The sequence below is a fragment of the Hyaena hyaena genome, unplaced genomic scaffold (assembly GCF_003009895.1).
Source record: "Hyaena hyaena isolate Hyena2069 unplaced genomic scaffold, ASM300989v1 scaffold_11, whole genome shotgun sequence".
NCBI lineage: Eukaryota > Metazoa > Chordata > Mammalia > Carnivora > Hyaenidae > Hyaena > Hyaena hyaena.
In genome coordinates, this window is record NW_024080643.1 from 3,706,059 (window position 1) to 3,720,330 (window position 14,272).

The 14,272-nt window shown below is 38.2% G+C and overlaps 1 protein-coding gene across 5 annotated transcripts in view; it reads right to left on the minus strand.

Annotated features, from left to right (window-relative positions):
- CDK8 (cyclin dependent kinase 8) overlaps nucleotides 1–14,272 on the minus strand; it is a 123,805-nt gene that overhangs the window by 60,422 nt on the left and 49,111 nt on the right. For all 5 annotated transcript variants that reach the window (XR_005532247.1, XM_039255079.1, XM_039255071.1 and 2 more), the window contains exon 2: nucleotides 8,241–8,316. Coding sequence is in view for 4 of the 5 variants with exons in the window: in XM_039255079.1 (XP_039111010.1) it covers nucleotides 8,241–8,316 (76 nt within the window). In the remaining variant the exon portion in view is untranslated. The remainder of the gene's footprint in view (nucleotides 1–8,240; nucleotides 8,317–14,272) is intronic.

A 14,272-nucleotide genomic window follows, 5' to 3' on the forward strand; every position in this document is an offset into this window, starting at 1 on the left:
ATTCAAGTTATATATTTCTGTTAGAATAGAATTTCAAAGCTATGAGACTTTAGAAGAGATTATATACAAATCCTCAGGAACCCAAAGGGCAGTATCTAAGATTAACCATTTCCTAATTAATAAACAAGGCAAGGAATCTGATAGGGGAAGTCTAGACTTCGGGGTCAGCCAGGATAATCCAGCTGGCTGGAGAGCTAAACCTAGTGCTAAGTTCACCTCAGTTCTGGGTCAAGTGTTTTCTCCATTACCTCACGATTGGAACATACTTCTTAGGCACTATTTCAAATCATTTCTGGAAAGTGGCAAGGTAGAAATTATAACAAAGTCCATTAGAAACCTACATATAAAGCTCTTCTTAGATATCCCTTTAATTTCACCCCCAAGATGAGGCTTAGCTCCTATACTGAGGGGGAAAAAAACAACCAGCAACCATTTTATTAGTTCTTCTATAGTGTCAAACATGGCGCTACATAAGCATTCGGCATGCATTATCTTACCTAATCATGAATTACCATATGAAATATTTACATTACTTCTATTTTATAAATGAGAAAACAGTGGTTTAAGGGGATAAAATAATTTGCTCGTGGTCACAGTCCTAGGTAGTAGTTAGAATCAGGATTTAAATCCTTTTAAAACTAATTAATGACTTAAAATACAAAGCCAGCAGTCTAAGGTCTAATACCAACACCTTTCAAGACCTAATACTCAGGGGGATATTTCTCATTATGCTCCATAAGCACAGGTGTTTTAAGCATATACGAGGCTGTGACCTGGACAATGGCAGGCCCCATGTCTTGCTCACTGCTAGGCTTCTAGCACACTGCCTGGGCACCTGGTAGGCACTCATTACGTTTTTGGTGGATAATGAATTTGTGAATAAAAAATATATACAAATGTAAGGGCATCATACAAAACACCCTTTGGCTTCTGATCTGTGGACTAAGATTACTGCTTTCATCATAAAACCAATCTACTTCTTTTAAAAATCCACTTCTCAGGGTGCCTGGGTGGCTCCGTTGGTTAAGCATCTGACTCTTGATTACGAATCAAGTCGTGATCTTGCAGTTCGTGGGTTAAAGCCCCTCATTGGGCTTTGGGATTTTCTCTCTCTCTCCCTCTCTCTCTGCCTCTCTCCCCCACTTTCAGAATAAATAATTTTTTTTAAATCCACTTAAAAAATTTTTTTAAATGTTTTTTAAAATTTATTTCTGAGAGAGAGAGAGAGAGAGAGAGAGTGAGCAGGGGAGGGTCAGAGAGAGAGGGAGACACAGAATCCAAAGCAGGCTCCAGGCTCTGAGCTAGCTGTCAGCACACAGCCCGATGCGAGGCTCGAACCCACAAACCGTGAGATCATGACTTGAGCCGAAGTCAGATGCTTAACCAACTGAGCCTCCCAGGAGCCCCTTAAAAATCCACTTCTTAAAAAAACCAATCCACTTCTATTTTTAAAACAGCACCTGATGAGTCAGACAACAAATCTTTGAGGGAAAGAACTTAAAAATATATTAAAAGGGCCATCATTATCATAGCAAGTAACATTTAAGTGTTATGGACTGAACTGGGTTCTCCCCAAATTCATATGTTGAAGCCCTCGCTGCCAGGACCTCAGAATATGATCGTATTTGAACATAAGACCTTTACAGAGGCAATTAAGTTAAAATAAGGTCATTAAGGTGGCCCTAATCCAATCTGAATGGTGACCTTATAAGAGATTAGATAGGAGCACGGAGAGATGCCCGGGCAGCTTGCACAGAGAGGGCCATCCAAACGGGCACAAGAGAGCAGTCGTGTGTGAACCCAGCTCTGCAGACTCTCCACATTTGGATTTACAAACCGCACCAGGGAGAAGTCAGTCTCTGTTGCATAAGCCACCCAGTCCATAGCATTTTGTTATGGCAGCGTTGGTAAACGGATACAGTAAATAACTATTACTCAGAGTAAAACACTCTATGCTGGGTGTTTTCTTTAAAGGAAATTTATCAGGAGATGGGTCACTGTGGGATTAGAGATGGAACAGAGTCTCAGTGGGGAATTACGTCTAAGTAAATATTTCTATTGAAGTACTTCCAAAAACCAGGGAGCTGTGCTACATTTAGCAGGGCTAGCAGTAACCAAATACCTCCGACAAGCCAGCCACTGTGGTAGACACACTAGGTCCTGGGTACGAAATGTGCTAAGACTTGCTGAGGTCCTCCAGCGGGAGACAAATGCAAGTTAGTAGACAGTCCTAGGCTGTGGACGTTTACCTAGAGTTTGCTGTGTCCAAATAAGCATGCTAAGCTCCTCACAATAAACCCTATGAGACACTATTACCATCTTACAAATGAGGAAACAAAAACACAGTGACTTGCCTTGGGCGCTACATGCTAGTAAGTGGTCCAGCCAAATAAAGCGCAGGTTTCCTTGGCTGGGGCTCCAAGTGCTACAGACGGCACTCTGACACTGTGGGAACATGCCACGGGCCACGGGATTCAAAGCTGATGAAAAGAACTTCAGCATTTCATCACCCCATACAAAGCCCATGGCATGGAGTTACCTATTTCTTACCATTTTCTAAGGGTTTTGCTTTTTTTTTTTTTTTTACCTTTTTGACGATTTTATGTTAAAAATTTTAAATAAAAGGTTTGAGTACGTTTAAGCAGTGGTTTCCGTCACCAAAAACCACCTTAAGTTCGAACTCTACTGGGAATAAATTCTTATAGTTTCCTAAGTACTAAGCTCACTGCTAAAAATATAAATGTCTTAATATGTCATTCATTATAAACTTAATACATTCCAACTGTGACATCTAATATCACACTTAATTTGAACTCTTAAAGTACAAGTAAATAAAAAATAAATTAATATTTAAAACTGGATCTTGTCAATAAACACCACTTACAGCTGTGAGAAAATAGGTAAGAAAATCTTCAATATTCTGAAAACGACACTGATTTACAATATGAAAATTTTACAGGGCACCTGGATGGCTTAGTCGGTTAAGTGTCGGACCCTGGCTCAGGTCATGGTGCCGCGGTTTGTGGGTTTGAGCCCCATGTTGGGCTCTGTGCTGACAGCTCAGAGCCTGGCGCCTGCTTCAGATTCTGTGTCTCTGTCCTTCTACCCCTCCCCTGGCTCACACTCTGTCTCTCTCCCCCACTTTCAAAAATAAAGAAATATTAAAAAAAGTTCTTTTTAAAACATGGCAAAAGTAATAAATTCTGAATGTTTCCATAGGTCTGACGATAGCTATCGGCTGTTTCCATCACTTGGCTGTTGTAAATGACACTGCACAGGGCTGCATGTATCCCTCTGAGTAAGTGTTTCTGCATTTTTTAAGTAAATACCCAGCACTGTGATTACTGGATTCCACGGTAGTTCTTTCTCTTTTTTTTATATGAAAAAGGTTTTTTTTTTTTAATGTTTATTTATTTTTGAAAGACAGAGACACACTGTGTAAGCGGGGGAGGGGAGAGGGAGAGGGAGATATAGGATCTGAAGCAGGCTCCCGGCTCTGAGCTGTCAGCACAGAGCCCAATGTGGAGCTCGAACCCACGAACCATGAGATCATGACCTGAGCTGAAGTCAGATGCTTAACCTACTGAGCCACCCAGGCGACCCTAGAGTAGTTCTATTTTTAACTTTCTCAGGAACCTCCATACAGTTTTCCACAGTGGCTGTACCAGTTTGCATTCCCACCAATGGTGCAAGAAGATTCCTTTCTTTTCACATCCTCACCAACATTTATTGTTTCTTGTGGTTTTGATTCTGGCAGGTATAAGGTGATACTTCATCGTAGTATCGATTTGTATTTCCCTGATGATGAGTGATGCTGAGCATCTTTTTTGCCTGTTGACTATCTGGATGTCTTCTTTGGAGAAATGCCTATTCATATCATCTGTCTATTTTTTAATTGGGTTATTTGTTTTTGGGGTGTTAAGTTGTATCAGTTCTTTATATATATTTTGGACACTGACCCTTTATTAGAGATGTGATTTGCAAATATCTTTTCCAAATGAGTAGGTTGCCTTCTAGTTTTGTTGACTTTCCTTTTATGAGCAGAATCTTTTTATTGTGATGTAGTCCCAATAGTTTATTTTTGTTTTTGTATCTCATACCTCAGGAGGCATATCTAGAAAAGTGTTGCTATAGGGGCGCCTGGGTGGCTTAGTCGGTTAAGCATCCGACTTTCGCTTAGGTCATGATCTCACGGTTCGTGGGTTCGAGCCCCGCGTCGGGCTCTGAGCTGGCAGTTTCAGAGTCTGGAGCCTGTTTCAGAGTCTGTCACTCCCTCTCTCTCTGACCCTCCCTTGCTCACGCTGTCTTTCTCTCTCTCCTAGAAATAAATAAAACATTAAAAAAAAAAAAAAAGAAAAGAAAAGTGTTGCTATAGATGATGTCAGAAATTACTGTCTTCTGTGCTCTCTTCAAAGATTTTTATGGTTTCAGGTCTCACATTTAGGTCTTTAATCCATTTTAAGTATATTTCTGTGTATGGTTTAAGAAAATGGTCCAGTTTCCCCAGTGTTGAAGAGACTGTCTTTTTCCCATTGTAAATTCATTTCTCCTCTGTCAAAGATTAACTGACCACACAACTGTGGGTTCATTTCTGGGTTTTCTATTCTGTTCCACTTATGTTTAAAAAATTAAACAATATATTTCTAAATAATCCATGAATGAAAGAAAAGAATCACAAAGAAAGTTGAAAATATTCTGTACTAAATGATAATGAAAATACAATGTAACAAAACTTATGGAATGCAAGTAGAATACAGCTTAAAGGGAAATTTATAGTTTTAACTGCTTATTGAAAAGAACAATTTAAAAACCAATGACTTAAGGTTCTACTTAAGAAGATAAAAAAGAAACATAAGCCAAAAGTAGAAGGAAAACAATAATGAAGAGCAGACACCAATGATCTATAGAGAAAACACTTATTACCAATCTTCAATGAAACAGGGCATCACTACAGAAGCTACAGATGTGAAAAGATAAGGGAATATGATGAACAACTTTGTGCTAATAAATCAACAACTTGAGTGAAATAGACAAAACTATGTAAAAAATACAACATATCACACACAAGACAAAATATAAACTCTGAAGAGTATTAAGGGTATAATATTGGTTGGTGAATTCTGTCAAATATTTATGGAAGACAAACTACCAATCTTACAGAAGCCCAGAATACGGAAGATGAAGAAATGCCTCATAATGTGTTTCATGAGGACAGCATAATCCTGATGCCAAAGACAAGACATTATAGGAGAGATGATTATAGACCAACATCCTTCAAACTCATACACCTAAAGCTCCTTAACAACACATTAGTCAATCAAATCTAGCAATATATAACCAGGTAGGGATTATTTCAAGATTATTTCAAGAATGTAAAATTAGACAAACATTAAAAATCAATGGGGTCTACCAATGTAACAGAATTAAAGAATTAACTACAGGGTCATTTCAGTACATGTAGAAAAAGACCATCTGATAAAATACAACTTAAGAAAAAAAACTAGGATCTTCCTAAGTCTGACTGACAGCATCTATTAAAAAAAAAACAAAACAAAAACCTATAGCTGGCATTTTTCCTAATAGTGAAACACTGAAAACACTTTCCCTAAGACTAGGAACAAGTCAAAGATGTCCACCCTCATTACTCTTCAACATTATATGAAAGGCCCAAGTCAATGCAATAAGAAGAAAAAAATGAAAATAAAAAGGTGGAAAGAGATATAACTATTCCAAATCATAGATGACATAATCATTTATGCAGAAAATCTGCATAAATCTCCAAAACCTACCAGTGAATTTAGATACAAAATGCATATAAAATAAACAATATTTAAAAAGTTCTATGTATAGAAGCAAACAAATGGGAAATCCCATTTATAAGAGTGCCAGAAAACATGAAGTCCTTAGGAATGAATTTAACAGAATGTGTGCATTTTCTCTACAACTAAAAACTACAAAACACTGTTGAGAAACACTAAAGAAAACATTAAAAAATAGAAAGTATACCTTTTGAGATTTGTGGAGTGAATGCAGTATTAAGATATCAGTTTTCCCTGAATTGATCCAAACCATAATCCCAGCAGGCGTATTTTAGACATAAAAATGGACTAGCTGATTCAAACATTTATGGGATAATGCGAAGGACCTAAAATAGCCCAAACAATCCTGAAACAGAAGACTAAAGCTGGTAGCCTTACACAACCTTACTTCAAATCTTGCTGTAAAGCTAGTGACCTCATAATGGCATAAGGATGGTCAAAGAGACCGCCAGAACAGAACAGAGCCCAGGAATAGTTCCCACTTTCATGGTCATTTAAGTTTTTACAAAGGTGCCAAACAAATGGGGAAGAATCTTCTCAAAAAACAATGCTACAACAATTGTACATTCATATGGGGTGAGGGGAGGAAAAGCTCAAACCTTACACCACGTGTACAAATGAAAATGAATTAAGTAGAGCCCAAACTAAAGCACACAACCAAAACTATACAGCTTTTAGTAAAAACACAGGAAAATATCTTCACAAACAGCAGGTTGGTAGATTTCTTCAGCCAGGCACAGAAAACAATGGTCATAAAAGGGAAAAATTAGTAAATTTCATCAAAAATAAAAATTTCTGCTCACTTTAAGTTGAAGAACCATAATCATATACATTAAAAATAAGTGTTCGTATTTCTGTGCTTAACTTCATTTACAGTTATCAACATACACATGAACAACATCTGTTCCTAAAATGAGTTGAGCTGTTTGTTTTCAAAACATTTTGCTGAAGTTTAATATTAACACAGAGAAAAAGCACACAAACCATTAAGGGCACAGCTCAGTGGGTACTCACATGGTTAACCCACATAACCAGACCCAGAACAAGAACAAGAAACAGAACATTACTAGAATCCTAAAAGTTCCCTGGTCTCCACTTTCTGTCACTCCCTGACCCCCTCTAAAGATCATCTCTATCCTGACATCTAATATCACTGACCACAGTTCAAAGGATTTTAATTCCTTAAAACTAACTAGAATATACAGAAGTGGAGATGTTGGAAGAACTGAGAGTTAATGTACAGATATCTTTCCTTTAGATTCAAGAGCATTAAAAACCTATCAATTACATGAAAGATAATTTCCAGCATGGTATACCTGTGGTGAAGAAGGAATGCCCTCCACCTCACTTCTAGTCTTCCCTCATGTAGGTAATTCTTACATGTCTCCCAAAACCCAGAACCTTCCTTGATTTTCTCAGTTAGAGGTAGATCATTTTCCCATTCTCCATACAGTTCTATCAATGTGCTTGGTACACCATTATTATAAGATGTCTGAGTCTTTCCTCATGAGGGTCTTTTCTGGTCAGCATGTAAATACTGACGGCCAGGGACCCTGACTGTTCGGTTTCTTTACTCTTACCTACTCTAGTTCCTGTCCACATGACATACCACAAATGGCTGAAAACCCAATGGTACAGAATCTATTAAATGAGGAAAATTATCTACATTAATATATCCAGGTCACTATACCCTATTATCTGTAGATAGATACAAGGGCTGAAAGCAATAAAAGATTATAATATATATTCTATAATATTTTGATTCTAGACAGAAAAGATAAATCTGGACCCATGGTGTTACAATGGTAAAAACTGAAGTAAAATCTGATGGAAGGAATACTCAGTTTAAATGTGTGAATAGTTATTTAGTAGTGCATTAACGTGAATATTTTCCTTTGAGATTAAAATGAGATTCTAATTTGCCATATGGAAAGCCAAGTTTCCAAAAGAAGACAGCACATATTTTCACATATTCAAATGAACAGATACAATGAAAATCGAATAACACAATCTCATTTTAAGTTCGTGTAAGTAATGACATTAATCTCATCTTATTAAAATAGAAATATTAATTTTAATGAACATATAGATTCATACAAATTTACTTTTACTGCACCCAATGAAATAAGAATAACCGAACCCTTAATACGTAGCGACATTTATCAGAAAAATATATATATTTATATCAACAACTAAGACTGACTTATTCCCAAATAAATGAACTTATACAGACCTTTTTGCTAGAACTACATGCCACCTTTACTTTGCTTAGGAAACAAATATATTTTTCTACAGTCAATATGAAAAATATTTACCAACTTTCAATTAATGTGTGTATGTGACAAATACAAGTTCAGAAACCACACAACTGACACTCATAAGTCAAATGATAAGGATGATTATAAAAAAAGCTTCACTTACTGCTATTTCTCTACATGCCGACATAGAGATCCCAGTTCCTTCTATCTGTTTTAAAGCATAGTCTTTATCATCTTTCCTGCAAAAACAAAGTTATTTTAATATATAGATAAAACTAATTTTATGTGCCATTTTTAGTAATATAAAATATAAATAAATATAAACCACATATTTAATACATTGACCACCCTTCACATGTGTTAAATAGTATCATATAGGAAAAAGTTTTTAGATAATCTAGTTCAATCCCACTATTTGATGAGGAAAGTTAGATTCAAAGTAATAAAAAGACTTGTCCAAGGCTCCATGGTTTGGGGAAGACAAAGATTCAGAAATGGAGTTCCAGACTTTCAGTAATAGGTTCTTTATGCTTTAATATGTACACATTTCCCTTCTATACATGCATGTATGTGTGTGTACTGTACCCTCTACACACGTACGCGCGCACACACACACACACACACACACACACACACACACACCCCTTGCTTTCTAAAACCCATTCAGATACTGGTGGGTCAAAAGACTTAAATGAATGCATCAGTAAAGTACAAAATGGATATAATTTCAAACATGTTATAGTCCTCATACCCCCAAATACCTTTGAAGAGATTGACTCAGTGTGTGTTTACTAAGCACTTATTATGCACTCAGAGCTGTCCTCGGTACTGGGGTGACAGCAGAGCTCCTGTATGGAGCTTCCTGCGTCTGCTGGCCTAGACAGATACAGAACTAACGTAGCGCCACACCATATGAGTGCTATGACCGGGCAAGGGCAAACCACAGAGCTTACTCAATGGTTACTCTGGTGGAGGACGTACGCAAAGACTTCTCAGAAGAAACGCCATTCAACTGAGGCCTAAATGCAATTCTCATACTTTGTTGACTCAGGACCCCTTTACTCTCTTGGATATTCAAGTTTTTGTTCATCATATCTATCTGTACTTACCTTATCCGATTTTAAAAACGGGGACTTTTAAAAACATAGAATACTGGGGCACCTGAGTGGCTCATTCAAGTTAAGCGTTCGACTTCGGCTCAGGTCATGATCTCATGGTTCGTGGGTTCAAGCCCCACGTCGGGCTCCGTGCTGACAGCTCAGAGCCTGGAGCCTGCTTCTGATCCCATCTCTCCCCCTCTCTCTCTGCCCATCTCCCACTTGTATTCTGCCCCTCTCTCTCAAAAATAAACATTTAAAGAAAACAGAATACAAAAGCATGTATCTTTTAGCCACCAGAGCAATGACATCACGTTATGACACCTCTGGGGAAAAAAAACCCACTGTACACTTATGACACAGAGTGAGAAAAGGAAATACCACTACCCTTTAACAATATGGGTTTAAACTGCACGGGTCCACTTCTATTTTTTTCAATAAATACAATACAGTACTATAAATGTATTTTCTCTTCTAGGTTTTAATGTCTTAATAACATTTTCTTTTTTCAAGCTTACTTTATTGTGAGAACACAATATATAACATATGTAACATATAAAATATGTGTTAATCTACTGTTTATGTTATCTGTATGGCTTAAGTAGTTAAGTTCTTAGGGAACTAACAGTTATATGTGGACTGTAGACTGTGATGACTGTGGTGGGCTGTCAGGGCCTCAACCCCCATGGTATTCAAGTGTCAACTGTTAACACCAGAGCACTACTGTGAAAATAGTGTTGACCTTGCAGACCCTCTGAAAGGAGTCTGGAGGTAACCAGAGGTTCCCAGATCAGAGTTTGAGAACTGTGGGTGTGGGGGTATGTGTGTTTGTGTATGTGTGTGTGGTATGAGTTAGGAGGGAAACAATGTGAAGACACAGGAGGCGAGACAAAAGCACTGGAGGAGAACAGACACAGAAAGCAGTGGGGGTGAGACTAAGGACATTAATCAGGAGCCAAAACATAAAAGTCTTTTTACTCCAAGAATAACAGGAAGCACGCCATTAAAGATTTCTTTAATAAGAGAATATCAATTATGTTTTATTTGGGAAAAAAAAAGCTTTGGCTGCCTTTTGAATGCTCTGGGAGAGTAAGTAAGAACAGGGGGCAGAGAAGCCTTTGAAAAGTAAACTGCAAACCGATTCAGGTGAGAGGGGATGGTGGCGGCTGCAGAATGGTGGCTGTGATAGAGAGACGGACCAGAGTGACGCGAGGTCGAACCGATAGCACTCGGGGACTGAGTACTGGTCGGAAGGGAGGAGGAGGCAGAGAATATGATTTCTGCCGAGGCAACAGGTTAACAGCAAAGTACTGACTGAAATAAGAAACAGCAGGAGGAAAGAACTGAGGGGAAGAAGACGGCCCTGTTTTGTGTAGGGTGGGTCTGCGGTGCATAGGAGATACTGAAGTGAGGACAGCAAGCAGAATAAACAAGTCTAAAGCTCAAGAGAAAGCTGAAGACACGGATTTACTATAATTAGAACACACACGGTAATCAAAGCCACAGGAGTAAAGTGACACCAAAGAGGAGGACTGACAAAAAAAAAAAAAAAAGGACTTTCAAAAAGGGTAGAATAGTACCTAGTATCAAAAGCTGTAGAGAAGACTAGTAAGGTAAAGGAGTGTCCACTGAACTTAGTAATGAGGAAGCCACCGGAGAGCAGACTGGGCAAAAACAGCTGAAGTGATGTAACGGCAGAGTGTATATTGCAGCAGGCTGAGGAATGAAGGGGGCATAAGCCAACTAAGATAATAACTGTAGGCTTCTGAGAGCGAGAAAGTACAGCAGTAGCTGGAGGAATACACAAGGTTAAAGAATTACTATTATTTCAAGATGAAAGAGGACTGGATAGGTTAAGTACTAACAGGAAGAATCCAGAGAAAAGGAGATGCTGATATAAGAGGAGGAGGTAAAAATTAAGAGAGCAAAGACTAAAATGCTGAGGAGATATTAGATAAGGCTAAAAGGAGAAATAATTTTAGGGAGAGGCCTCGTCTTGACGGCTTTGATTTCTTCCTGATGTCGGAAATTAGGTCATAAACTAAAAGTGAGAGGAGGGCACCTAGGTGGCTCAGCCAGTTAAGTGTCCTGACTCTGGGTTTCGGCTCAGATCATGATCTCACGGCTCCTGAGTTCAAGCCCTGTATCTGGCTCCATGCTCCGCAGAGACTAGCTGGGATTCTCTCTCCCCCTCCCCCAATCCCTCTCAAATAAATAAACTTAAAAAATAAAGGGGCAAAGGTGGTAGAGTTCAAGATCTGAGAGGATAAAAGGAAGTCTGGTTGAATAAAATCTATTCATTTAAGTTCATTTAATACCTTGTTATCTTAAATTATTATTAAAACCATACATAGCTTTATCTTCATGTTTACAATATATTCATACCAAATTCTTAACTGTGGGAAAAAAATCCAATTCCAACATTATTTTTCTGAAAAAGAGATTTGTTTTATGGCATTCAGCTTTATAATATACTTTCCAGTAAAGCACCATGGGCACTCATTATTTTAAAAATACATTAAGTGTACCTATACTTAATGGTCACTACGTTTGATTGATTTGTGAAAGAATTAAGCAAATAAGAAGTTAAAGAGGGGAATGCAAAAATAAAATGAAGTCAGGACTAAATTATATCTGTTAGACACTTTCGCATGCATGGTACCGATTTAACCAGATGGTTATAACCCAGGAGTGATTGTAAGGGATTGTTATAGGTACTACTTGAGGATAGCCTCCTAGATTTGGGCACTCTACGGAGAAAGAGAGTGGTGGGAAAGAAAATAAATTAAACCCACAAGTTACCCATTCACCTCCTTAACAACAGCCCTGAATTGCTCTTACTTATAAATGGCCACACTGCGGGGAACCCGGGTGGCTCAGGTGGTTAAGTGTCCAACTTTGGCTCAGGTCATGATCTCACAGTTTGTGGGTTCGAGCCCCGTGTCGGGCTCTGTGCTGACAGCTAGCTCAGAGCCTGGAGCCTCTTTCAGATTCTGTGTCTCCCTCTCTCTGACCCTCCCCTGCTCATGCCGTCTCTCTCTCTCTCTCAGAAATAAATAAAATATTAAAAAATTTTTTAAAATAAATAAATGCCACGTTGTTTTATGAAAATATCTTCTCAATGAACTGAAAAATTCTAATCTGCAAACAGTTCTCTCCCCCATCCCAAGTAATTATGCGTGTTACATTTTATAAAGGTAAATGATGAGAAAGGTGAAATGGGAGAATAGAAAAACTTAATATGTTTGATAATCAAAACGGCAACCTCCTCTTGAAAATCACTGAATATAATTACCATCACAATATAATAGTGCTTTGTGGTTTACAGAGCATATTTATTTATATATCCATCCACACAGTCACTTTTTAGTAAAAAAGCACATTGGAGAGAAGGATTTGTTCCCTAGTTCCAGTCATGATCTGGTTAAAGTAGTCAGATGGCATAAATAACGCAATATAGTGTTTTAAGTGCTATAAATAGAGGGGTGACCAACCATTACTTAACCGGTTGAAGCAATATGAAAGAAAGCTTCAGAAAGAGGCTACCTAAACAGAGATTCTGAAGACTTCAGAAGTTTGTGAGGAAAGGAGGGAGGGGCTGGGGAGAGACACCAGTAGTTAGAGCAGACGTTCCAGAAAGTGGGAACAATATGTACGAAAATACAGAAGCATGGGGAAGGCGTGACATGCTCAGAGCATAGCAGAGAATAGCAGCAGCAGTTTAACAGCATGAAACATGCTGACAGTTCTGAGGATGGACATGATCTTAGAAACAGGCAGAGGTAAGATGGGAGGGATCAGCTGTGTCCTCTGTGTCCGAAGAGGGATACAGAGGATACGTGCTTCATGTCAGGGGGCGGGGGTAAAAAACAAGAGTATGACAAGAAAATATTACATTAAAAAAATAATAAAGCTGAGGGAAAGTGTGTTACATGAGGAGACCAAAAAGAAGAGAAGAAAACCATGATGAACACTGGCCTTTAATAGACAGGAGGAGTAGTAAGCCAGTAATGTAAAATGGCTGTAAAGGTGTGGTTAAAAAAATGAGCAGTGTTTTGGTAAAATAGAGTAGTGAATACACATATGAAATTTCACTTCCTTTCTAAAACCCTACTAAAACTATGGTAAAAAAAATGTTTTTAAATATAAATTCACATGGATGAAAAATGGAGAGAAGGCAGCATAAAACTTTGGAAACTAGAAAGTAAGTGGACAAACACTAACTGATTAAGAAGATCCAAGAGAAAATTAGATCAGAAGTTGATGGTGAAGAAACCTGAGAACCAATTAGAAGCATCCAGCAAAACCCTCCAAGAGCAGAGAGCTGACAGTACAGATACCTCTGGAAGCAGAACGGGTCGAATGGAAGATAAAGTTGAAGAGATATTTCTAGAAGATAGAAATGTGAAAGAAAAACAGAAAAATTGGGCAACCAGTCCATGAAATCCAATATACAAATAATTAGCAGTTATGAAAGAAAGAACAGAGAAAAGAAAGAAAATTATTATAAAGTAATTCAAGGCAACTTCCCAAACTGATGACAGGATTCATGAAACTGAAAGGGTCCAACGAGCTCCCACCACAAATAGCTGAAAACGGACCCATATCAAGACCTGGTATTTAAACCTTTCAGAAAAGTGGAGATGAGCAGATTTTACAAGCTTCCGGTAGAGACAGGTAATGGGCCATTTAGAAAGGATCAATATTAGCCATGAGAAAGAAGAAAACCCTGCCATTTGTGACAACAGGGATGAACCTGAGGACATTAAACTAAATGAGATAACTCAGAGAAAGACAAATACTGCATCACATCACTTACACGTGGAATCCCTGAACGCATAAAAACAGAAAGTAGAATGGCAGTTAAATGGGGCTAGGGGCACCTGGGAGATGGTTAATGCACAGGATAGTGATTATAGATAACAATACTGTATTATAAACTTCAAAGTTGCTAAGAGACTGTATCTTAATTGTTCCCACCGGCCGGGGGGGGGGGAGGTGCGGGGGGGATAATTATGTGACGTGGTAGAAGGTTAGCTACACTACAGTGGTAGTCATATTGCAATATATAAATTCATCAGTCAGCAGGTTGTACACC